The sequence below is a fragment of the Haliotis rufescens genome, unplaced genomic scaffold (genome assembly GCF_023055435.1).
Source record: "Haliotis rufescens isolate VD_foot unplaced genomic scaffold, xgHalRufe1.0.p SCAF_4, whole genome shotgun sequence".
Taxonomy (NCBI): Eukaryota; Metazoa; Mollusca; class Gastropoda; order Lepetellida; family Haliotidae; genus Haliotis; species Haliotis rufescens.
Window position 1 is genome coordinate 14,868,819 of NW_025964112.1, and position 25,635 is coordinate 14,894,453.

Consider the following 25,635-nt stretch of genomic DNA (forward strand, 5'->3'; position numbering starts at 1 on the left):
TTACAGAGATTTATTTCTGTTAAATATTTTTCTGTCACAATTAGACATGTTACATTCTCTGTAGGGAAACTTGCAAACAGAATCAAGGCAATTTAAGTCAAGGCAAGCAAGTGATATTACATTAAGCACAATAACATCAGGATGTCTGTATAGGCTGGCAGACTTGTAAAGCCAATCAGATGGTTACATTTGATGACAAGTAATGATAAATTTATTACAGAGTAAAATGTAACGCCTAGATTCTTTTGTACATTATGAATTAATACTAAAAGTAGGCACAATGTCTGATCCACTTCAACAGACCCTCATCATCTTTAAATCAATGTACTCAAGAACAATAAACATAATGATAATACATACTGAATGGACTCTTCGGAATGACTTTGTCTGATTCCAGAGCTTCAGATCTGCCCATGAGGTTCTCAGCAGAGACTCGGAACACATATTCCTGTCCCTCCTTGAGGTTCTGGACACAGAAGCTGGTCATGTTTGGCTTCACTATGGTAACTGGAGACCAGGTCATCTTGTAGCCATCACGGCGCTCGATGGCATAGCCGGTGAGAGGAGATCCTCCATCGCTCTTCGGGGGTTTCCAGGTCAAGGTCAGACTGGTCTTCTGGATTTCACTGAAGACAATAGGGCCTTCTGGGGTTGCTGGTTTGGCTAGAAAGGAAAGGATGCCTTGGTGAGTATCTAGAGTTAGGTACTGACAGAAACCCTTGGCAAGTATCTAGATCTAAACCAATGTTTGCATCAAATCTGATGCAAGGATAAACAAGATTATTCATTATAACAAAGTAAATTCTTGTCATTTGCAGTCAGATACATCATGTGATTATGTAATTAAGGTTAACCCATTTCATTTCTTTGACAGAACAAACTTGGTATAATGTTTAAGAAGTTTATAAAAATATAAGGAAATAAACTCATGTAGGGTGGACATAACAAAGAAAGGAAGTGTGAACTTGTTTGATTGTGTATGATATTTGTCCATTTATGTACATGTATGGCTGTTTGTTCCTGATCAACACTCACCAATTGGTCTCTTAGGTGAGATTGGACTGTCTGTTTCCAGAGTTTGACCAGTGCCAATCTTGTTCTCAGCAGTCACTGAGAAGAAGTATCCATGTTCCTCCTTCAGGTTCTTGACAACGAATGTACTATCGGTGCCACGGACATTGCCAGCACTCGTCCATTCTTTGCTCTTCTCTTCGCGCACTTTGATAACGTAACCTGTCACCTTGGAACCTCCATCATCCTTTGGTGGTGTCCATGTGAGTGTAACAGAATCCTTGCCAATGTCCTTGACCTTGATTCCAGCAGGAGCACCTGGAGGGCCTGGAAGAAGGAAATGACAGCATAAGAAATATATTGAGATCAACCTTGGACAATCTAAAATCCCAAAACTTTATTGTGTTTGTCCAAACAAAATAGTATCAGCCAGGGCCATAAGGCAACAGAAGGAAATATGTCTTTTTGATTCACATAATAGTTTGGCATAAATTATCATACAGTGTTTCAAGAAAAGTGATGAGGATGGTATTTTATTTTAATTTTTATGCAAAAAGAGCAGGGTGATTAAATTGGTCATTTGGGCCAAGCAAATCACATGAAACAATGCAGGATGCTATAAAGAGTGTGAGCCAGGTTGGGATGATGATCTGACTTATTCATACTGGTCTCAATGTCATTATTTTACATTATCTGACCTTGTTAAATCAAATCTGGCCTCATCTTATTTGAGCATAAAACGTTGTGGTACTTAAGTGTTATTTATTTATATTCATTGGTTATCATGATGTTAATGATGTATTTCTTCTGTTGGGGGTACCTGAGAAGACAAGTCCTTGTTTTAGACACACAGGTACTATTCTTCATGGCTTGACTCTCAACAAACATAAAATAAGTTTACCTGAAGATTTTCAATGGAGGCAGGCAGGGATGATAATGACAAATGATAATCTTAAGAATAGTTCATTCTGGCTTAATTTTAACTTACCATACCTGATTTTGTTATATCAAACCTTATTTTCTATTCAGCAGTTAAAGCTGACAGTCCCGACCGAGTTTCATATTTATTAATACATTCTCAATTCAGAAATGAAAGCACCTGAGAACATGACAAATCCATGTTTTGTACTTACTCAGCTCCCTCTGAGGCTTGACGGCATCCTTGCTCTCTAGGGGCTGGCTGTGACCTTCAGCATTGATGGCGGTCACACGGAAGAAGTACTCCGAACCCTCTATCAGATCCTGGACTGTGTGCTTGTGGACGTCAGGGCCAACAGTGGCTGTCTTCATCCAGGTAGGTCGGCGAGCATCACGGTACTCTATGAGGTAGCCAGTGAGTGGCGTTCCTCCATCACTCTCAGATGGCTGCCAGGTCAGGACCACAGACTCATGGGTAATGTCAGAGAACTTGAGTGGACCAAGGGGCTTGCTTGGTTTATCTGAGGACAGGGGATGTCATGAAATGAGTACAATAGACTCAAAATTCATACAGACAATGGAACAAGAAATACACAAAAGTAGAAATCTTTTCATAACAATATGCATCTGTTAAGTTGAAACTGCAGATAGAGGGTATATTTTACAATCAGATTGAGTTCTTTCTGAATTAACATTCCCACAGAAGGAGTGAGTGAGTGGATGATACTAATGCCCCAGTCAAGTGCATCATAGTAGCTTTAAGGTAACCAAGTCTGAACCAATGAAACCAATGGCTGATAGTATGATCAACAATCCACAGGATATAACTACACACAATGAGCCAGGATACAAGCTGGTCGTCATCCATCAAGGAACTACTTACATCAAGCAGCCTTGCAATAATCGCATCCCAATTCAAGTTCCCCCTTTCTCAAAATTCTCCATTACCACAACTTGGAAAACTTAGAACTCCCTTCACCAATATTCATACAGTTATAATACTATTAGTTATGGTGTCTTTAGTTGCCGACAAGAAATAATATTTTTCATCTAACCTAATATGACACTGTATATGGCAACTAAAGATACCATACCAAATTTATTTACCGAAAAGTGTACACTGTTTGTATATTCATCGCATATGTGATGTCAAAATAAAAATTTGACACTTACAACCGGTATAGTGAGTGAGTGAGTGAGTATGGTTTTACGCCGCTTTTAGCAATATTCCAGCAATATCACGGCGGGGGACTACAGAAATGGGCTTCACACATTGTACCCATGTCGGGAATCGAACCCGGGTCTTCGGCGTGACGAGCGAACGCTTTAACCACTAGGCTACCCGACCGCCCCTACAACCGGTATAAATGACAGGACCAGTACATATGTTTCCGATACAATGCTTTAGTTTAAACACAAATGTTAACAATGGAATATATAATGCATTAAATGTGGACGTTTAAACAATTATTATTGCTAAATGGATATAATTATCATAAAATTGCCCGCAGAAATCAGAAATCAGAAATCTTCAGGAACTTGAAAGCAGTCCGCATTTCCCAAACAATGGGCTGCTATCTATTCTATTGCTATTTGATGTCAATGGAGTCACGTTTCTTGTTTGTGACGTCATCCTATATTATGTTCGATGAAGTTGCTATTTGTAAATCAATGAGCGCAGTTGTGAGCTTTTTTTCTCTCTATTAATATTAATAAAGTCACAAATGTGGTTTCATCAAAAACTAATGTTTTTGCACATCACAATTCATGATATTAAAACACAAAACAGTGCCTGAATGACAAATTTCTGTACCAGAATTTTCTAGTGAAATATGTGAGGTGGGTGTTTGGGGCATAATAAAGAACCGAAATCAAGTGATAAGTGAATCCTGTTTGACTCCACAGTCATCTATCATAGTGCCCTGTAAATAATTTAAGAGTTGGCCAGACAAAATGACCACGCTCAAGGCTATGTTCTAATGATGGCACACAACCAGCCAGATCACACAGTAAGAAGACTTACCATAGAGACTCTTAGGAGTGTAGCCCTTGCTTGTCTCCAGCGGTTCACTGGCACCATGTTTGTTCTCAGCTGAGATGCGGAACACGTATTCAGTGCCTTCAATGAGGTTAGCTACGTGATGGGAGGTCTTCTTTGAGGACACCTTGTCGACGCGGGACCAAGTGGGGTGCTTTGCTTCCTTCTTCTCAAGGATGTATTGAGTGATGGGTGATCCTCCATCATTCTTTGGTGGAGTCCATTCCAGAGTCAGTTCTGTGCGCTCCAGATCTTTGACAGTCAGGTTCTCACACTTGTGTGGCTTGGCTGAAAAAGACAAGATGCAAGATGTACCTCCATGAAGATTTTTTTCTACTGTCTATATATGATTTGGAGTGGAATACACTGCATATCTTCCATGATATACTACAGACAGACCTTCAAATATAGTCCTTGTTTATGATGCATAACTGGTTAAACTACATAATACAGCTTTAGAAATTGGCACTAGTCCTGTCGTCCTTGCCAAACTCCCTTATAATTAAGGTATCATAAGGACCGGTAGAAATTTGCCATTTTGAAGGGTTTGGCTATATGTTATCATTATAAGGACCAGTGGACCAAAACTGTTAGTTTCTACCGCTGCATAATACATCTCTCACTACATTTCAAACTTTCTTGTAATGGTGAGTAAGAGAGTTGTCATAATTGTTATTCACTACAGTATTCAGGTTCACCTGAAGCATATCAATATTATGTGGGAGGATATCTCATAGTGACACAGGTGTTTACCAATAAGCATGAGAAAGGTGCTGAGAGCGATGGTGAATAATCAAGGCAAATTTAGGAATCAAACTAATAACAATCCTAATAACTAAGATAACTTGGCCATCTGACTTTGAATACAAATCCACTATGGCAGAGATTAATGAATTCGACACACACAACACAAACTATCACACATTCATGACAGCTGAAAGTAAGTTACTCACTCTCAGGCTTCTTAGGCTTGGCAGAATCTTCTGTTTCTGCGGGTTCACCAAAGCCGACCTCATTCTTGGCAGATACAGCAAAGTAGTAGCCAACATTCTCCTTCAGTTTCTCCACCTTGAAGCTGGTGTCATAGGACTTGACTTCTTCAACTTTCACCCATTCGTCAGATGTATCCTCACACTTCTCAATTTTGTAGTTGGTGATCTTAGCTCCGCCATCTTCCAGAGGAGCCTTCCAGTCAAGCATGACAAAGTCAGGACCAACCTTGGTGACCTTAAGACTCCTTGGTGATCCAGGTGGCACTAAGAACAACATAAATCTTGCATCAACACCTGGCTTGTGTTGTAACATCTCTTGCATACATGATTGGACGTCTCATATCTTTGTGCAATGTTTTTTTCTTGTTTTTCAAACATTGTTCCCAGAATCAAAATCAAGCATGTTTTTGCTCCATATTTTGCAAAATTTTATCCATATTATATCTGCTATCTAAAGTTTAGAGCAGTTACAGCAATTAAATATTACCCTGAACACACAAAGATTTGAGGTGAGGTGAAATTTGGTTTAACGTTGTGTCCAAGATTATTGCGCTTATATAGCAATGTGCATGTGTGTGTGTGGCTGCTTGTACTAGTCCGGACTGATGCCGATTTATAACGCTAGCACACTGAGATATCATGCCGCAGTTTAACATGGATACCCCAGACAAAGTATACGGACTCCGGGCCGAGCAGTCCTTGTTTTAGAACTTTATTGCCGAGCGCCAGACAGGGTAACAACAAGTACCATCTTTTAATGCCTTTTGGTATGACGCGGCCGGGGATTTAACCCTGGACCTTCCGCTCTCTGGGCAGACGCTCTACCACTAGACCATGGAGGCGGTCGAACACACAAAGATAATTAACAGGTTCACTCATGGCACTGAGGCCTTGGCTTGAAATTGGCAACATGTCATGGAGCAATGTTCCTTTTTAATCACAAGGCTGTCCAGTCAAACTCTCACAGAATCATAAACAGGCGTAGTTTGTAATATGTTCCACAAAAGTTATCACAAAGCTTAATACTTACAGATCTTCTTGAGTGGCCTAATGGTGTCCTTGGTCTCAAGAGCATCACTGTCGCCTTCATCATTGACAGCGATGACACGGAAGTAGTAGTCCGTTCCTTCCTTCAGGTCCTGAGCTGTGAAGGAGGTCTTGTCAGCATCAACCTTGCCAATCTTGCTCCATACCATCTTACTGCTTGGCCTCATCTCGATGATGTAGTGCTTGATGGGCAGACCGCCATCACTATCTGGGGACTTCCAGGTGAGATCAGCTGTGTCGCAGGTCACATTGTCCACATTCAGAGGACCTCGAGGTTTGGATGGTTTGTCTGTGAATGGCATACAGTATCCATATAAGGAGGTGCAATACTAAGGTCACATCAAGTATAAATACAGCAATAGGCTTGACTCGGGAAGTAAATGAGCTCGTAATTGTGTTTTGGAAATTAGCTCCTTTGTATGCATGCTAAAAAAAGCTTCATTGGGTATTTGCGCATGCTGTTTTTATACATTTCAGTTTTTCATTTAATACATGCGTTTGTACGCAAGTTAATTGAAAGTAATTGGGTTTTAAATATTTTGGGGGGTATTTTACCCAAATACGCTTCTTATCTGTAGCTCTGCATACATCAACATCAACGCCCAAATTTGGAGGACCAGAAGTTTACATGTTTTTGCCTTTTTACATGACAGTAATTTAACACTTTATGTGAATGCTTTGCTCCTCATTCAATCAAGATAATGAATTAATCTCAATTAAAAGTAAAACAAATGTTATGAAATCAATCATCTGTTAAATCGAGTCATGAACTCACTGTATGGGCTCTTGAGGACAGTTCCAGTTTCGGTTTCAAGAGGCTCACTGACACCATGTTTGTTTTCTGCAGATATACGGAAGTTGTATTCAGTGCCTTCAATAAGCTTCTCAGCCCTGTGGGAGAGGACTTTAGGTCCAACGCGGTCAAGTGGTGTCCACTTGGGCCGGGATGCTTCCCGGCGCTCAAGAACGTAGCCAGTGAGAGGAGATCCACCATCAGATTTGGGAGGTGACCAGCTGAAGGTCAAGGCTGTGCGGTCAACATCAGAGAACTTAACTGGACCTTCTGGTGCACTTGGAGGGCCTGTAAGAACAAGGATTTAAACTGATCATTGATGTTATGGACTGACAATGAGAGCATTTCCACATTATTACAGAACACCTGCTACCAAAATTACAATGATTCCATGTTATTTTCCTCCAAAAGATGACAAAGATACTATGATTATAATTAAGATTATTGATCTGGTCCAGACTCAATTATTTACAGACCATTATCATACAGCTGGAAAATTGCTGAGTGCAGCATTCAACAACAAACATAGATACAATATCAAGCTACCATTATCAATATGTTATTATCAAGTTACCATCATGAAGATGACATTATCGATATAGTATTGCCAATGGATGGTTATGAAGGTACCATTATCAATAAGTCAATATCAAGATGCCATTATCAAGGTGCCACTATCAAGGAATGACAGTAGAATTGAGTTCACATCCATAAATTTTCATCACTATTAGCATCCATGTCCTCACCTTCAGGCTTCTTGGGTGTGATGACAGCATCTGTTTCCACAGAACTGCCATAGCCAACTTGATTCTTAGCTGATACACGGAATAACAAGCCGACATTTTCCTTCAAGCTCTCCACCTTGTAAGCTGTGTCGTAAGACTTGATTTCTTCCACAGTGGTCCAGTCTTTAGCTTTCTCCTCCTTCTTCTCGATCTTGTAGTGAGTGACCTTGGCACCACCATCTTCCTTGGGTGGGTTCCACTCCAGGGCGACGTAGTACTGACCGACACGACCAGGCTTCAGGTTCCTGGGTGGTCCTGGGGGTTCTGAGATGAAAGGTACAATTAGGATGCAGTTCAGACGAGTAATAAAAGGATCATACTCAAAGGCTTAATACCTTTGTTTGTGGTTTAACGCCGCACTCAGCAATATTCCCGCTACATGACGGCGGACTGGAAATAATCAAGTCTGGACCAGACAATCCAGTGATTGACATCATGACCATTGATCTTTGCAATTGTTACACGATCACATGCATCAACCAAGTCAGCGAGCCAGACCACCCAATCCCGTTAGTCTCCTCTTACGACAAGCATAGCCTTTTACAGCAAGAATGGTTTGCTAAACCTATCCAAACCCTGATCTTCACGGATTGCTTAATTCCAAACAGCCATTAGTTCATAGGGAACTTGTATCTGACATTCCGCATCGACAGCAGAGAATTACTTTTCTTCATGCATACATAAAATACTGACATGTTTTTCTGATGTCAGCCATGCATCAAAACCAAGACAAAGATTCCTGTCTTATTCGTCCAAATAAATATTGAAATGAGTTACTTTAAGAGGAACTGCTTTTCTACTTATTCACAGTTTTACATTTGATCAAAACATACCAAGTTCTTTAACAGGCTTGACTGTGTCCTTGCTCTCGAGTGGTTCACTCTCTCCCTCATCGTTGACAGCAATGACCCGGAAGAAGTATTCCTGGCCTTCACGAAGGTCATTTGCAGTGAAGGTCAAGGTCTTTCCATCAACTTTGCCTGACTTCATCCAGGAGGATCTGGTGGCTGGTCTGTACTCGATGATGTATCCAGTGATGGGCAGACCTCCATCAGCATCAGGAACCTTCCATGTCAGGTCAACGGAATGGTCAGTCAGATTGTCTGTATCAATGGGTCCTCTTGGTTTTGATGGCTTGGCTGAAATAAAGTTAAATATATAGACACTCTAAAACTAATTACATGCATAAATCCATAAAATCAGTATTCTACTGATGTGAAAATAGAATAACTAACAGAAACTAATCCTCAGAATATATCTATCACTAACATAGGCAAACATTCAAGATTCTTCCTAAACATCTTTAATTCATATTGTTTCACACAAAAAACAACAACATTTGGTATCTCATTTTGGTCACTAAGATCTTTCACATTTCACATCAGATAGATTCTCAAGAGAAAATTATCAAATAGTTTTCAAATTCCACATTAAACTCATCCTTGATTATGCTGTGTATCAATCTCATTTCTGTACTGATTAATACCCTGGACCCATTTGTGACCATAGCATTATAGAGTCATTTGAAGACACAACAGTCAGTCGCCACCCAATCAAATATTTGTTCATGAGGAAGGGAAATTTTGTGCTAAGTTAGTGATCAGAGAAATGGAGATTGTGTCATCACTTCCAATGGTGTAAATGGGTCAAGGGTAATTATAATATTAGAATGGATATGTGTAATACCCTGTACAACCAAGGATGCATCCTAATTGTTATATGCGGTGGCTGAGATACTCACTGAACTGGCTCTTGGGGGTGACACCTCTGTCTATTTCAATAGGTTCACTGACTCCCACTTTGTTCTGAGCCGACACCTGGAAGGAGTATTCTGTGCCCTCCACCAGATTCTGAGCCTTGGTCTTCAGCGTCTTGGCATCAACACGGTCAATCTTGGTCCAGTTGGTACGAGAAGCTTCCCGTCTCTCTATGATGTAGCCTGTGATTGGTGAACCACCATCATCTTTTGGAGGCTCCCAGACCAGGTTCAGGGATGTTCGCTCGACATCAGCAGTCTTGAGAGACTTTGGTGGACCAGGAGGTCCTAAAGCAAATGATTTAAGGACTATAATAAATGTTACCACAAACATACAAAACAGTACACCCTTAAAAAGAGTGAAGATTATTCTTACACTTTCACAGTTATATCCCAGCAAGGAAACACCAAAGTTTCACTCATAGTATCCATTATGGGAATAAAACCTTGGTTTTTAGCTTGACACTAAATAATTTATCAAGGCTACGTCACTACCCAAATTGAAACATGGTTTAGTTAACTTTTTATGGTCAAAGATCACTGGAATAATATACAACAAAAACTCTATCTGTGGACTGACCTTCTGGCTTTCTTGGTTTGATGACTGAGTCAGTCTCGGCAGTTTCACCATAGCCAACTTGATTCTTTGCAGTGACAGCAAAGAAGTACCCAACATTCTCCTTGAGCTTCTCGACCTTGTATGCTGTGTCGTAGGACTTGACCTCATCGACCTTGACCCATTCCTTTGACTTCTCCTCACATTTCTCGATCTTGTAGTGAGTGACCTTAGCACCACCATCTTCCTTGGGTGGGTTCCACTCCAGGGCGACGTAGTACTGACCGACACGACCTGGCTTCAGGTTCTGTGGTGGACCTGGAGGTTCTGAAAAAACAAAATCAGAACAATAAGTCATCAAATGATGTTCAACATAGGTGTAAACTGAGAGATGTTATTCTAAACCATAGTCAGAACAATCCACAGTGAGGTGACACCATTGTGACCACCTGATACTCATAAAGGTGGCTCTTACAACCATATCATGCTGGGGACAGGGGCAGATGGTATTGGCCATAGAATATTGGCTTTTACCAACTAAACATCATTTACCAGGATAGTTGTCAAGACAAATCTACAAACTTACTGAGAGACTTCATTGGCTTGATGGCTTCCTTGGAATCCAGAGGTTCACTCTCTCCCTCATCATTGACTGCAATTACTCTGAAGAGGTATTCAGTTCCTTCATCAAGATTGTCTGGTGTAAACTTGAGTGTCTGTCCATCCACTCTACCAGCCTTGGACCAGGTGGTTCTTGTGGCTGGTCTCATCTGAATGATGTAGTTCTTCAGTGGTAGACCGCCATCACTCTCTGGTGCCTTCCATTCCAGATCACAGGAGTGGTCAGTCACATTCTCAATCAGCAGGGGACCACGTGGCTTGGATGGTTTGTCTGCAATAACATATAAATATTGCATTTTTTTATGGAATATGTATTTGAAAATTACTGAACACAAGATAAAGATTTCATGTTATTTAACCTTTCAGTGGTTTTATTAGAACCTTCACTTACCATAAGGACTCTTGGGTGTCACTGGTTTGTCCAACTCATTGGGTTCACTGACACCAATCTTGTTCTCAGCTGACACACGGAAGTAGTAGTCGGTGCCTTCGATCAGGTTGACAGCCTCCAATGTAAGAATGTCTGACTTCACTCTGTCCAGTTTGGTCCATGAGGAGCGAGATGCCTCCCGCCTCTCAACAATGTAGCCAGTCAGAGGAGATCCACCATCGTCCTTGGGTGGCTTCCATTCCAGAGTCACTGATGTCCGATCTATCTTGGATGTCTTGAACTCCTGAGGCTTGGATGGTTTGCCTGAATAACAATGTGATATAATATAAATTGTTGGATCAAGGATTTCTTTCAAATGAACGTGAGGCTGGTATGGTTATACTAATCTTGGAACAATTTGACAGGTGTTTTTTATATATTGTTCTGTTGAAAAAAAGAGTTTAGAGAATGAGAGAAACATTATTCAATCATAAGTACAAAAAATAAAAGGAGACAGATAATACTGGAAACAAGCAAACAGTGTCCAACGTACCAGCTGGTTTCTTAGGTGTGATCACTGAGTCAGTCTCAGCAGTTTCACCATAGCCGACCTCATTCTTGGCAGTGACAGCAAAGAAGTAACCAACATTCTCCTTCAGTTTCTCGATCTTGTAGGCTGTGTCATAAGATTTGATCTCTGCAACCTTGATCCATTCATCCGATGTCGCCTCACATTTCTCAATCTTGTAGTGAGTGACCTTGGCACCACCATCTTCCTTTGGTGGCTTCCATTCAATGGCAACGTAGTCCTGTCCAACATGGCCTGGCTGTAGGTTCCGGGGTGGACCTGGAGGTTCTGTGAGCGAAAAAAGGAATTTGTGATGAAAATACAACTCAGTAAATGAGCTTAGCTTACTCACTGCTCAATCACCATTTCAAGAATAATCCTCCATGAAGTGTATTAATTTCTTAGATACATGGTTATCAATATACAGTTGTTTCTATGAAAAACATCACCATATATTGCTCTCAAAAGAACTTGTTCTTACATAACGCACAGAGGGAGGTTTGATGGACATGGGTTAATATTGATTGACTAGATGTATGACCAATACTTGTCCCATTAGCTACACTATATGGATCAGTGCAAGAGCAATATCACTTCAGGAAACTGCAGAAATTTGATTTTACAGTTATAATGAGTGGGACATTACACTTTTAACAGGCAAGATTTCACTTTTACAATGGGCATGTTTCTCTATCAAAACAGGCAAGTCTTAACATTTTTGATTGGCAAAACTTTACAATAATGACTGAGGAAACTTTCTGCACACTCACTGAGAGCCTTCGTGGGCTTGGCTGTGTCTTTGCCTTCAAGAGGTTCACTCTCTCCTTCGTCATTAACAGCAATGATGCGGAATAAGTATTCAGTTCCTTCATTGAGGTTGTCTGGTGTAAACTTGAGTGTCTGTCCGTCAACTTTACCGGCCTTGGACCAGGTGGTTCTTGTGGCTGGTCTCATCTCAATGATGTAGTTCTTGAGGGGCAGACCGCCATCACTCTCTGGTGCCTTCCATTCCAGATCACAGGAGTGGTCAGTCACGTTCTCAATCAGCAGAGGACCACGTGGCTTGGATGGTTTGTCTGCAAAACAAACACAATTTCATTGGTCTGTATCTATCCTCTGACCAACCGTTGCTACCTTAATATAAATATCGTACAATGGATATTACAGATATATATATGATATTTTATAAAAATCCAAATGAAATTCTTCCTGATCTGAAGTTTAAACATTTACTTACCATAAGGACTCTTGGGTGTCACTGGTTTGTCCAACTCATTGGGTTCACTGACACCGATCTTGTTCTCAGCTGACACACGGAAGTAGTAGTCGGTGCCTTCGATCAGGTTGACAGCCTCCAATGTAAGAATGTCTGACTTCACTCTGTCCAGTTTGGTCCATGAGGAGCGAGATGCCTCCCGCCTCTCAACAATGTAGCCAGTCAGAGGAGATCCACCATCGTCCTTGGGTGGCTTCCATTCCAGAGTCACTGATGTCCTGTCTATCTTGGATGTCTTGAACTCCTGAGGCTTGGACGGTTTGCCTGAAGCCAATGGACAATGAAGTTGAGGAATCTTTGTTTCATAACATGCTTTAGTTTTACCTTTGTTCATTGTTTCCTATCATAAAATTTCCTTGAAAAAGATAACCAATTCTTAAATATAACGACTTAGGTCAGGCAATTGAACATCTCTGAGATGGACTGGTGATGCTTTTAATGGGGGAGAAAAGCTTTTTGTGACTCAGGTCATATTTGTTAACCATTTTGGTGAAATCCAAGAGTCATGGGAATGGAGCTGACAAACCATGGATCATCGTTGGAGAGATATCATGCAGAACCATAATTAGCAGATCGTGGCACAGCAAAGGGATGCAACACTGCACAATATTCTGCGGGGCCATAAAACATTTGCCCCCTGAATATTTGAATGGACAATGATACATAGGGGGAGTTGGAAGAGTCGTATCAAGAGAGGAAGTGATGTCACACAGGTGAGCTCAACGTACCAGCTGGTTTCTTGGGCGTGATCACTGAGTCAGTCTCAGCAGTTTCACCATAGCCGACCTCATTCTTGGCAACGACAGCAAAGAAGTAACCAACATTCTCCTTCAGTTTTTCGATCTTGTAGGCTGTGTCATAGGATTTGATCTCTGCAACCTTGATCCATTCATCGGATGTCTCCTCACATTTCTCGATCTTGTAGTGAGTGACCTTTGCACCACCATCTTCCTTTGGCGGCTTCCATTCAATGGCAACGTAGTCCTGTCCAACATGGCCTGGCTGCAGGTTCTGAGGTGGACCTGGAGGTTCTGGAAAAAAAAGAAACAAAGGTCAATTGTGATGAGGACAGACCCTCACTGTCAGGGCTGTGGAATTTCAAACTTACTTTGGAATTGTCTACAAAGTCAAATAGCAATTTACAGGTTTCACTAGATTGTTGTTTAAAACTGAAAAAAGTCTATCTTTAACTAGTTATTTCTAGTTTCAACTCTCTCATCATACCTCACTCAACACATGAAAGAAATATCAAATTGTGACTGCATTATTAGAAGAGATGAATCCATCTTTAAATGTTTAATTCTACATACTTGATTTCAAATAATTAAATGCCATAAAAATGTTTTCCTAAACCTGTATATATTAACTTAAACTTGTATGAAATAATTTTCTTCCATTGTTTACTAACATTAGCAAAAACACTATAGCAGTCACATATACACATCTGCTTACTATCTCCAATTAGCACAAGAACCTAAAAATAGTATAATTTGTTTTCTGAAAAACTCACTGAGAGCCTTCTTGGGCTTGGCAGAGTCTTTGCCTTCAAGAGGTTCACTCTCTCCTTCGTCATTAACAGCAATGATGCGGAATAAGTATTCAGTTCCTTCATTGAGGTTGTCTGGTGTAAACTTGAGTGTCTGTCCGTCAACTTTACCGGCCTTGGACCAGGTGGTTCTTGTGGCTGGTCTCATCTCAATGATGTAGTTCTTGAGGGGCAGGCCGCCATCACTCTCTGGTGCCTTCCATTCCAGATCACAGGAGTGGTCAGTCACGTTCTCAATCAGCAGAGGACCACGTGGCTTGGATGGTTTGTCTGCAAAACAAACACAATTTCATTGGTCTGTATCTATCCTCTGACCAACCGTTGCTACCTTAATATAAATATCGTACAATGGATATTACAGATATATATATGATATTTTATAAAAATCCAAATGAAATTCTTCTTGATCGGAAGTTTCAACATTTACTTACCATAAGGACTCTTGGGTGTCACTGGTTTGTCCAACTCATTGGGTTCACTGACACCGATCTTGTTCTCAGCTGACACACGGAAGTAGTAGTCGGTGCCTTCGATCAGGTTGACAGCCTCCAATGTAAGAATGTCTGACTTCACTCTGTCCAGTTTGGTCCATGAGGAGCGAGATGCCTCCCGCCTCTCAACAATGTAGCCAGTCAGAGGAGATCCACCATCGTCCTTGGGTGGCTTCCATTCCAGAGTCACTGATGTCCTGTCTATCTTGGATGTCTTGAACTCCTGAGGCTTGGACGGTTTGCCTGAAGCCAACGGACAATGAAGTTGAGGAAATCTTTGTTTCATAACATGCTTTAGTTTTACCTTTGTTCATTGTTTCCTATCATAAAATTTCCTTGAAAAAGATAACCAATTCTTAAATATAACGACTTAGGTCAGGCAATTGAACATCTCTGAGATGGACTGGTGATGCTTTTAATGGGGGAGAAAAGCTTTTTGTGACTCAGGTCATATTTGTTAACCATTTTGGTGAAATCCAAGAGTCATGGGTATGGAGCTGACAAACCATGGATCATCATTGGGGAGATATCATGCAGAACCATAATAAGCAGATCGTGGCACAGCTAAGGGATGCAACACTGCACAATATTCTGCTGGGCAATAAAACATTTGCCCCCTGAATATTTGAATGGACAATGATACATAGGGGGAGTTGGAAGAGTCGTATCAAGAGAGGAAGTGATGTCACACAGGTGAGCTCAACGTACCAGCTGGTTTCTTGGGTGTGATCACTGAGTCAGTCTCAGCAGTTTCACCATAGCCGACCTCATTCTTGGCAACGACAGCAAAGAAGTAACCAACATTCTCCTTCAGTTTTTCGATCTTGTAGGCTGTGTCATAAGATTTGATCTCTGCAACCTTGATCCATTCATCGGATGTCTCCTCACATTTCTCGATCTTGTAGTGAGTGACCTTGGCACCACCATCTTCCTTTGGCGGCTTCCATTCAATGGCAACGTAGTCCTGTCCAACATGGCCTGGCTGCAGGTTCTGAGGTGGACCTGGAGGTTCTGGAAAAAAAAGAAACAAAGGTCAATTGTGATGAGGACAGACCCTTACTGTCAGGGATGTGGAATGTCAAACTTACTTTGGAATTGTCTACAAAGTCAAATAGCAATTTACAGGTTTCACTAGATTGTTGTTTAAAACTGAAAAAAGTCTATCTTTAACTAGTTATTTCTAGTTTCAACTCTCTCATCATACCTCAATCAACACATGAAAGAAATATCAAATTGTGACTGCATTATTAGAAGAGATGAATCCATCTTTAAATGTTTAATTCTACATACTTGATTTCAAATAATTAAATGCCATAAAAATGTTTTCCTAAACCTGTATATATTAACTTAAACTTGTATGAAATAATTTTCTTCCATTGTTTACTAACATTAGCAAAAACACTATAGCAGTCACATATACACATCTGCTTACTATCTCCAATTAGCACAAGAACCTAAAAATAGTATAATTTGATTTCTGAAAAACTCACTGAGAGCCTTCTTGGGCTTGGCTGAGTCTTTGCCTTCAAGAGGTTCACTCTCTCCTTCGTCATTAACAGCAATGATGCGGAATAAGTATTCAGTTCCTTCGATGAGGTTGTCTGGTGTAAACTTCAGTGTCTGTCCGTCAACTTTACCGGCCTTGGACCAGGTGGTTCTTGTGGCTGGTCTCATCTCAATGATGTAGTTCTTGAGGGGCAGACCGCCATCACTCTCTGGTGCCTTCCATTCCAGATCGCAGGAGTGGTCAGTCACGTTCTCAATCAGCAGAGGACCACGTGGCTTGGATGGTTTGTCTGCAAAACAAACACAATTTCACTGATCTGTATCTGTCCTCTGACCAACCGTTGCTTATATACAGATCATACAGCAGACTTCATACAGATATGTAAGGCCGTATCCAAGACCAATGACAATATCCTTTAATGGTTTTTAAAATGCTCATATTCTTGATCACCAGAGGACATATGGATTGGAATGTTCATCAGAATAAGTCAAGAATGTTGCAGAAACACACATTTAGGTGTACAGACTTTGGCACTAATGATCCTCTAGCAATACTACTGTTAAAGGAACTTTAAAACTGGTTATTACTTAAAGTATGGGAAGACTTTTCTTACAGATTTGACATTAAGACAGGAACGGAAAAAACATTATTAACACATGCACTGATGAATATGTTTGTTCATGATTATTTACTTTTATGGACCATCCTGGTTCTTAATTGTTTGCATGAAATATGTGCATGATGATATTAGCTTAAGCCAAGAGCACATACAAGTGACCAGATCATTTCTACACTCTACAATGGTGTTGACACACCAAGCAACAAGCACTTTCTACTCACTGTAGGGACTCTTGGCCATGGTGGCAGCATCGGCCTCAAGGGGCTCACTTTGACCAGCCTTGTTTTCTGCGATCACACGGAAGAAGTACTCATTGTTCTCCAGAAGGCCATCCACGACATACTCCAGTGTGTCTGGCTTGACCTTGCCTGCCTTGGACCATGTTGTCTTCTTGGCATCCCGTTTCTCAATGATGTATCCAGTGAGTGGGGAGCCACCATCGTCCTTTGGTGCCTTCCATTTGAGTGTAGCAGAGTCACGCTGGACATTGCTGATGTCAAGTGGTCCGACTGGCTTGGAGGGTGGAGCTGTGGATGGGATACAGAACATACATGTCTTGAAGAAACTTTGACTATATATCAGTAACTATGTCACTATCTCGGGTGTTTGACAATTTTTAATGAGGTTTGACCACCTTGAATGATGCTTGACAAATTTTCACGAGGCTTGACAATTTGTTTTGAAGGTTGATAACTTTTATAGATGCTTGAAATTGATAATGAAGCTTGGCAACATTAATTGATGTTTGTCAATGATGCTAGAGAAATTTCAATGGTGCTTGAGAACTTTTACTGATTTTTGACACTTTTAATGAGGCTTGACTTTTGTTTCATTGTAAATGACAGTGACATAATGTATGAATAGCACCGACTTTGCCAAGTCTTTGTCCACACTGACTAATTAAAGTCCAGGGGTCGGTTCAACAAAGCTATCGTAGCGCTAAGGTGATCCCATACTTTAACATAGACTTATGACTGTCTTTGCGCTATGATCACTTTGTGGAACGGCCCCAGTACGGTAATCCGTCTCTCTTTCTTCTAATGATAACAATGTTACTGAGTGATGGATACAGATTTTCAACCCATGATAAGTGAAGAAATGCCTAGACAATATGATATGTGATCCCTAAAAGTTATTGGCAAAAAAGTATCCATGTGGATAATATAGATTTCTGCAGTTTGACAACATTAAGAAATAAATGGAAAATAATTGTTAATATATGGTTAACCCATTCTAATAATATAGCTGATTCAGGAAAGACTTTTTCATATTGTTTTCACATATATTACACTTAATTCTAACAACAATCTACTTACAGATCTTCTTGGTTGGAGTGACATTGTCTGAATCCAGTGGTTCTCCGACGCCAACAGAGTTGACAGCCGATACTCGGAACTTGTATTTCTTGCCTTCCTTCAGCTTCTTGGCTGTGTACTGGGTGGTGGGAGCATCCACTGAGTCTAGTGGCCTCCACTTGCCATCCTCGTACACCTCGATGTTGTACTTGAGGATCTTGGCACCGCCATCTCTCTTGGGTTTGGACCACTCAAGAGTGACAGTGTCTTCACCAATATTGCTGAACTCAATAGGTCCGATGGGCTTGCCAGGCACCTCTGCAAGTTTATAATGATAAGTAATGCCACATGAAGTCATAAAAAATGAGAATATTTTGGACATATAAGGTGTATTATTAGGAAAACATGATACTCGGTAGTTTTGTTTGTTTGTTGTTTAACACCGCACTCAGCAATATTCCAGCTATATGAAGGCGGTCTGTAAATAATAATAACCAGACAATCCAGAGATTGACATCATGAGCATTGTTCCACGAAATGTGGATACAATGACATGCATCAACCAAGTCAGCAAGCACGACCACCTGATCCCTTTAGTCGCCTCTTACGACAAGCGAAGTCGCCTTTTACGGCAAGCATGGGTTGCTGAAGACCTATTCTACTCGGGTTACTATAGTATACACGGATACTACGAAGGATGAAATTCTTTTCCTTTGCATTTGCCAAATTTAGTTTTATGACAACATAAATCTATCAGTGACATTGGATAATCAAAAGTTCCATATATTATCAAAGAAAATAGACAAAAACCAACCAGGTGCTTTTGTGGGCACAATTTCATGTTCAGATTGAATTGGTTCACTTGGGCCCTCGGCATTGACGGCAATCACACGGAACAGGTACGGTGTATCTTCCAACAACTTCTTCACATTGTAGTTGAGTGTCTCAGATTTCACTGAGGCAACCTTTGACCAGGATGTCTTCCGGACATCTCGCTTCTCGATAATGTACTCTGTGAGTGGTGAGCCTCCATCTGATTTCGGGGGCTTCCAGTTCAAGGTCACACTGTCCTCTGTGATGTCAGAATGTTCAAGGTCCTCTGGGGCTGATGGTTTACCTATGAAAGAACACATTTATCAGTAAAAATAAAAATACATTTTTATTTTTATTTTTTATTTTCATATAACATTATTTTATTTAAGGGCAGGGAGTGAGTATTGTCTAGCATCACTTTTAGCAATATTACAGGTACATCACAGTCAGGGACATCAAAAATGGACTTCACATATAGTACCCACATGTGGAATCAAACCGAGGTCCTCAGCTTCAATACTTTAACCACTAAGGGAATTTATTAAAGGGATGTTTATGAGAAACATTTGTATTGAGAATCAATCATATTGAAAATATATTGAATAATCGTGTGAGGTTTCAACTTTACTCAGAAATTTAGAAACTTTAGAAATCAATTCAACTGACAAAAGGTTACAAAAATGAAAATGTTATATGAGAGTCGATCACTTGGCTGTTACCATATATTCAAGTGAAATGTTTTATATTCATGTTTTTTTTATATTTCAAGTAAAAAAGATTGGCAATACTCACCAGATTCTGTCTGCAAGATGTATTACAGCATGCAGCATCAATCAAAACAAACACGACTTGCACGAGGCGGAACGAATAAAATCATGTTATTAGTATTCAACTGCACCATGCATGCTGCAGCAGCAAATAACAATCATCAAGCTGATTGGTAAGATTTTCCTCCAATCAAATGCTTTTTCCAACAACAAAACTTCCTATTATCTAATTACCATCCATCATAAATATAAGATATATTGAAGAAAAAAATTCATTTTGGAATTAAAAAAAGCCATGAAAAAAAATATATACCGTAAATAATTATATAACTATAATTTGTTAACAAAAACTGTTTGACCTCCAGGCTGAGCAAGAAGCGAATTATCCCCTCAAGCAGCAAAGCAAGACAATATTCCACAAAAAGTTAGGCATGATGATAATTGGTAATTATATGGATAATGATTGTACTAAAATTCTCATCCTCTCATTCACCAGTTTTTCATTCAGGAGAGAGAAGAGAACAGGAATATTGTCGGAGACATAGACACAGTGTTACACAAAGACACATAACGGGTGTTAGATGACATGGAACACAGGCTGTTAAAAGTATGGAACAGTTAATAACAGATTCATATCAACGTTGTGATAACAGTTTATTGCCTAGTATAATATAATGTTACATGAGTATATATGTTATATGGAGTTATACCACGCTAAGCCCTATAGACACTCCTTACATATATAATATCAGTTTATATACAAAAACAACCAACATATAGCATATTCAAACTCAACAAAACAAGTCATTTTTGCAACATTTTCTTAAAAAAGTTTAAAATGTAATTAAATGACATTTGCAATATCATTCTTAAAATGTTTCAAATATTTCAAATGTAATGAAAGGTATACCTCTGTTCAGTGAACTTTGACACAATGGCTACCATTAACATGTCACAAATATTCATCACACTTTGGCAAAGGGATGTATTGTTCTAACACAAACATAAGAGATTCGGTTTAAAATACATTTTGTTCATAACAGTGCTAAAATCCTAAATCTAAACTGAAGGGTGTTATCATATTGCACATAATCAAGTAAATTATCCAAATTTGATTAAGAAATGTGGCTTAAATAAAATTCAGCAAATGCATTTTGTAATTATAGATAAATATTGCTTTTTTATTTACAAATGCATCATCATGTAAAGGACAATTACTAAATACTTCTTGTATTAAGGTGCTTTGTTCTATTTCTGTGTATCTTCAGCAGTATGTAGAGTGTTATGTTTAATGCAGCTTTGAACAGTATTTATGTTAATACGGCGTGTCAGCTTAATGTGGGATAAAAGACCAAACTGATGGAGGTCTTATACGTATGTGTATTTTTGGTATGGTGCTGACAAAAGCAGTAGGGCTGGGACGAGTCCAAATTTACTACCTGGGTACCCGGGTACCCGCCCCCCTATTACCCTACCCTACCTGGGTACCCACTCTAGGTCTCAGGAGATGTCTCAAAATGTCCGATTGGGAATATTTTTAGCTTAGCCCTGGCAAAACGTATTTAGATACATGTATTAAACAATCTGGTCATGCATACACTGAAGTTGACTTCAGTTATATCTTTATTCAACCATATGAAAAATCAGAAGGAATGGGTTCAGAGTCAGAAGGAAAAGCGAACATTAGTGATTGTAGTGTAGCCATAGAGGTCCAGATAATTTTAGTCATTAGACAATATATCACATGACTTACCAGGAGTCCTGGTAGTCCTGTGGGTACCCGGGTCCTACTCTGTACCCACCCGACCCAGGTTTCCCCGAATTACCCGTCCCAGCCCTAATAAGCAGAGCGAACCGAAATTCACACACTATCACAGGTTTCTGGCACGTCTAAGGGACGCAACTCTGCACAGAGTGTTGTGGCACTTGAGACGGCTTGGTGACCCCTACCCCCTCAGCAGATATCAACTGATGCATAGATATTCCCAATGAAGATGTATTATGCAAACCCTATGTACATACGTACATATCAGATCTCAACCACTACTGCTAAATACACTATTTAAAAAAAATAACAACAGATAATTGTTTATAAAAATAGAGGTAAGTAGTATAATACAATTTATCTAATTACTTATAGTTACAAGACTAATTAACAACATTTTTTAATTACAGAATAACCATCAGTATATAAATGTGTATGTAAATGTAGATTATTATATCCTACTAAATTGCTCACATATTGATTCTAACCAATATTCATTGTAAGCAAATAATTCCTTTAATACTACAAGATAATTTATGATAAGGAATTGGATTTATAAATTAATAATGAAATATTATTTTGGATGTCATGAAATCAAACTGGTCACAGGTTAGTAGGATATATTGTCATGCTGAAAAAAAGTCCAACAATCTTCAAAATAATTCAAACACAACATCAAAATAAACTTAACATGCATTATAAGTAAAACAACTGGACTGAAATCTACAACCTGATCTCTAATACGTCTCATAATGTAAATAACTATTTGATCTTTGATTGGACAATTTTACCCTGATTGACTGAGGGAAAATTGCAGACTTGACAATTGAACTGTTCGGGACATTCCCTGAAATATTCTCCATAATATTGATATCAGTTTAAATATTCATATGAACAGAATCAGATTGTAGACTTCATAACAATCTAGAAACAAATCTCAATATTTGATATAAAATTATAAAAAATACATAAATGTCAGTAAAAATGCATTATTCTTAGCATACTCATGATTTATGACATGAAAATGCTGAACCAGAAGTAGTTGGTAGGTAAATGTGACTATTGTGATGTAGCAGCTTTATCATATACACATAAAGCAAACACATAAACGTGGTATAAGTAGAGTAGGAATAAACGAAAGCATAAAGGCAAAATATTTTTGGAAAACTGGAATGCTTTTGAGTTTCAGGATATAGAAAACATGTAAATTATGTGGGTCTTTTTTGGCTTAATATTCCATATTTCCAGAGAGTGGAAAGAACATTGATAATGAAAAAACAATTTGTGATTATGATATCTGGAGTATGTTGAAACTATGCCAATCCACTACTTTCTGAGATCATTTTCTTGTAATGCTAGTTTCCTGATAGTCTTACACCATCGATATGATTCAGCACCTTCACCCCTCTTTACCTAAATATACTGTGCTGGTCAACTCTAAGTACTTTGGCATCACAAAACTCAATGAGGTAAAAAGATGTATTATTACTGGCATAATGGAAAAGGAAAAATCTCCATACTTGGCTAAAGAAAAAATCATTCCCAAATACTTAGTATTATTCCAAAGTTTGTAAGTTGACAAGCACAATGGGATGTTCACATAGCCAGAGATCACATACCGATAAATGGTCTCTGATATAGCATAAAACATAGATTCAGTCCACTTGGGTCCATGCAGGAAAGTCAGTCAGAATCTAGCTCACTACCACACTCAACCCGATTTGGGCAAGAAGCGCAAAGAACTGTTGGCTAGTTGTAACCTACCGAATGGGCTCTTTGGAACAACGCCGGAATCGGATTCTCTGGGTTCAGATTTTCCGACTTCGTTTTCTGCTGTCACTTGGAAGAAATATTCTGTGCCTTCAACAAGTCCGCTGACCTTCAGCTGTGTGACGTTACCCTCGACCTTGCCTGCACGGGTATACGTTGACCTCTTGGCATCACGGCGCTCCACGATGTAGGAGAGGATATCAGTGCCGCCATCGTCTTTGGGTGGAGTCCACTTCAGAGTCACACCATCACGGACAATGTCAGCATACTCGATAGGACCGGGCTTTGCAGGAACGTCTGAATTATAAAGCAATGAAAATGTGTGTAACGTATGTAAAATATTTTAACTGAGATTATGAACTTTGCAAACATTGCAAACTGCCAAGTTACTCGAAAAATACTATCAGAACACTATCTAAAAAATATAATAATAAAAAACTGCATTTTACTGTGTTGATGAAACAGAAGACTATAATGAACTCACCAATGACCTCGACATCAAACTTGGCCTTGTCCTCGCCTGCTTCGTTCTCGGCGGTCAGTGTATACAGACCATCCTCCTCCTTGCTCACCTTCTTGATGGTCAGTGAGGTGCTTGTGTCTTGCATATCTATGGTAACCTTACCAGCTGATCTCATTGGCTGATCCTCCTTTGCCCAGGTGATTCTTGGAGTGGGGATACCCTTGACCTTGACAGGGATCTTGAGGTTACTGCCAGCATGGAGTGTGATGAGGTCGCGGAACTTGTTGTCGAACTCCAGTACAGGGGGAGCTGTTGGGATGAAATGCATCTTACAGCATTGTGGTAAGAGAGTGAGTTTTAACACCGCTTTAAGAACATTTTAGATACATGATGTCCTGTTAGTTTCAAATCTAATGAAAACTCAAAATGGTGCAGGATGTGGATGATTTGAGAAACTCTTTTGTAAAATCAACGTGAAAAGTATATGTTGCCAACAGACCAAGGATCATAATCTGCATCTGAAAATTGAATCCACGATCAGCAGATCCTAAGCTTGCATTAGGGGAACAGCTCTGTACAGTGAGTAGCTTTACCTTAGACCTAAAGAGTCACTCTTGCTCATGGGGAAAGAGTCAATATTCTCTTATTTTCTCTCAAATAAAAGCAACCAAACACATTTCTGTGATCATAGTAATCTCTACTGTATGATTCTAATAATATAAAAAGCATGTGTTTATGAATGACAATCAAATAGAAATGATACCAGGTGTTGGCGAAAAGATGAGCGTAGAAATGTAAGTAAGCAATAGTCTACCATGATGTATAAGTATATGATAATGACATCGAAATAGTGAGCTGACTTGATCACTAATTTCTGGAAACTATTGTCTCAAACACAGTTTGAATTTTTCTGCAATTCATTCCAACTCTGTTTATGTCTGCCTGTTTGTAGGCCTACCTTGAATGTCCAGCTGCCCTGATGTGGTGACTGTGCCGAGGTCGTTGCTGGCTTCACATGTGTAGCTACCAGCATCCCGCTCAGTGCATTCTGTGATCGTCAGAGACGCGAACATGTCTTCATAGAAGATTTCATGTCTCTTGTCCTCCAGAACATCGCGACGGTCCTTCATCCTACAATCCACACAACACACAGTAGTATAAGGAAAAATCAAATACAACATCCCTGTCTTGTTTCCATTTCAAATCTTTATCAAAATCATCCAGTTAACTCCTATTTCTCTGAATCATGTGTATTTGAATACAGGACTTTTGAGAGTGATCTCCCTTACCACTTGATAGAGGGCTCTGGTTCACCACTGATCTTGCATTCCAAGATGGCTGTCTCTCCCTCCATGACGGCCAGGTCGGGTAGGCCTTCAAGCACGGCTGGCGCCTCACCAACTGTGGAAAAGAGCAGGGGTTTAGAGTCAAGGAAAGGCTCTACCAACATACAACACACGAAGGCATCCTCTTGACATATGCTAAATATAAGGGGTGGTCGGGTAACCTAGTGGTTAAAGCTCTCGCTCGTCACGCTGAAGACCCGGGTACGATTCCCAACATGGGTACAATGTGTGAAGCCCATTGCTGGAATATTTCTAAAAGCGGCGTAAAACCATACTCATGAGTGAGTATGGTTTTACGCCGCTTTTAGCAATATTCCAGCAATATCAGGGCGGGGGACACCAGAAATGGGCTTCACACATTGTACCCATGTCGGGAATCGAACCCGGGTCTTCGGCGTGACGAGCGAACGCTTTAACCACTAGGCTACCCGACCGCCCCCAATAAATAGAGCAGCATCTCAGTCATTTGCAGATGGAAACCCACATAAGGTTTCACTTACTTCATAATTTGTAAAAAAGATT

General features: G+C 39.9%; 1 protein-coding gene across 1 annotated transcript in view; it reads right to left on the reverse strand.

The window, feature by feature from the left end:
* The window catches only part of LOC124140501 (titin-like), a 461,816-nt gene that overhangs the window by 161,673 nt on the left and 274,508 nt on the right, over positions 1 to 25,635 (reverse strand). The window contains exons 165-192 of the mRNA XM_048381766.1: positions 25,057 to 25,168; positions 24,726 to 24,898; positions 23,789 to 24,076; positions 23,299 to 23,601; positions 19,004 to 19,306; positions 18,211 to 18,507; positions 17,116 to 17,421; positions 16,259 to 16,564; positions 15,477 to 15,779; positions 14,709 to 15,011; positions 14,242 to 14,547; positions 13,460 to 13,762; positions 12,693 to 12,995; positions 12,226 to 12,531; positions 11,441 to 11,743; positions 10,909 to 11,211; positions 10,483 to 10,788; positions 9,921 to 10,223; positions 9,326 to 9,628; positions 8,418 to 8,723; positions 7,546 to 7,848; positions 6,782 to 7,087; positions 5,990 to 6,295; positions 4,921 to 5,223; positions 3,953 to 4,255; positions 2,145 to 2,450; positions 1,036 to 1,338; positions 361 to 663 (exon numbers count right to left, since the gene is read on the reverse strand). Coding sequence (XP_048237723.1) covers positions 361 to 663; positions 1,036 to 1,338; positions 2,145 to 2,450; positions 3,953 to 4,255; positions 4,921 to 5,223; positions 5,990 to 6,295; positions 6,782 to 7,087; positions 7,546 to 7,848; positions 8,418 to 8,723; positions 9,326 to 9,628; positions 9,921 to 10,223; positions 10,483 to 10,788; positions 10,909 to 11,211; positions 11,441 to 11,743; positions 12,226 to 12,531; positions 12,693 to 12,995; positions 13,460 to 13,762; positions 14,242 to 14,547; positions 14,709 to 15,011; positions 15,477 to 15,779; positions 16,259 to 16,564; positions 17,116 to 17,421; positions 18,211 to 18,507; positions 19,004 to 19,306; positions 23,299 to 23,601; positions 23,789 to 24,076; positions 24,726 to 24,898; positions 25,057 to 25,168 — 8,169 coding nt within the window. The remainder of the gene's footprint in view (positions 1 to 360; positions 664 to 1,035; positions 1,339 to 2,144; positions 2,451 to 3,952; positions 4,256 to 4,920; positions 5,224 to 5,989; positions 6,296 to 6,781; positions 7,088 to 7,545; positions 7,849 to 8,417; positions 8,724 to 9,325; positions 9,629 to 9,920; positions 10,224 to 10,482; positions 10,789 to 10,908; positions 11,212 to 11,440; positions 11,744 to 12,225; positions 12,532 to 12,692; positions 12,996 to 13,459; positions 13,763 to 14,241; positions 14,548 to 14,708; positions 15,012 to 15,476; positions 15,780 to 16,258; positions 16,565 to 17,115; positions 17,422 to 18,210; positions 18,508 to 19,003; positions 19,307 to 23,298; positions 23,602 to 23,788; positions 24,077 to 24,725; positions 24,899 to 25,056; positions 25,169 to 25,635) is intronic.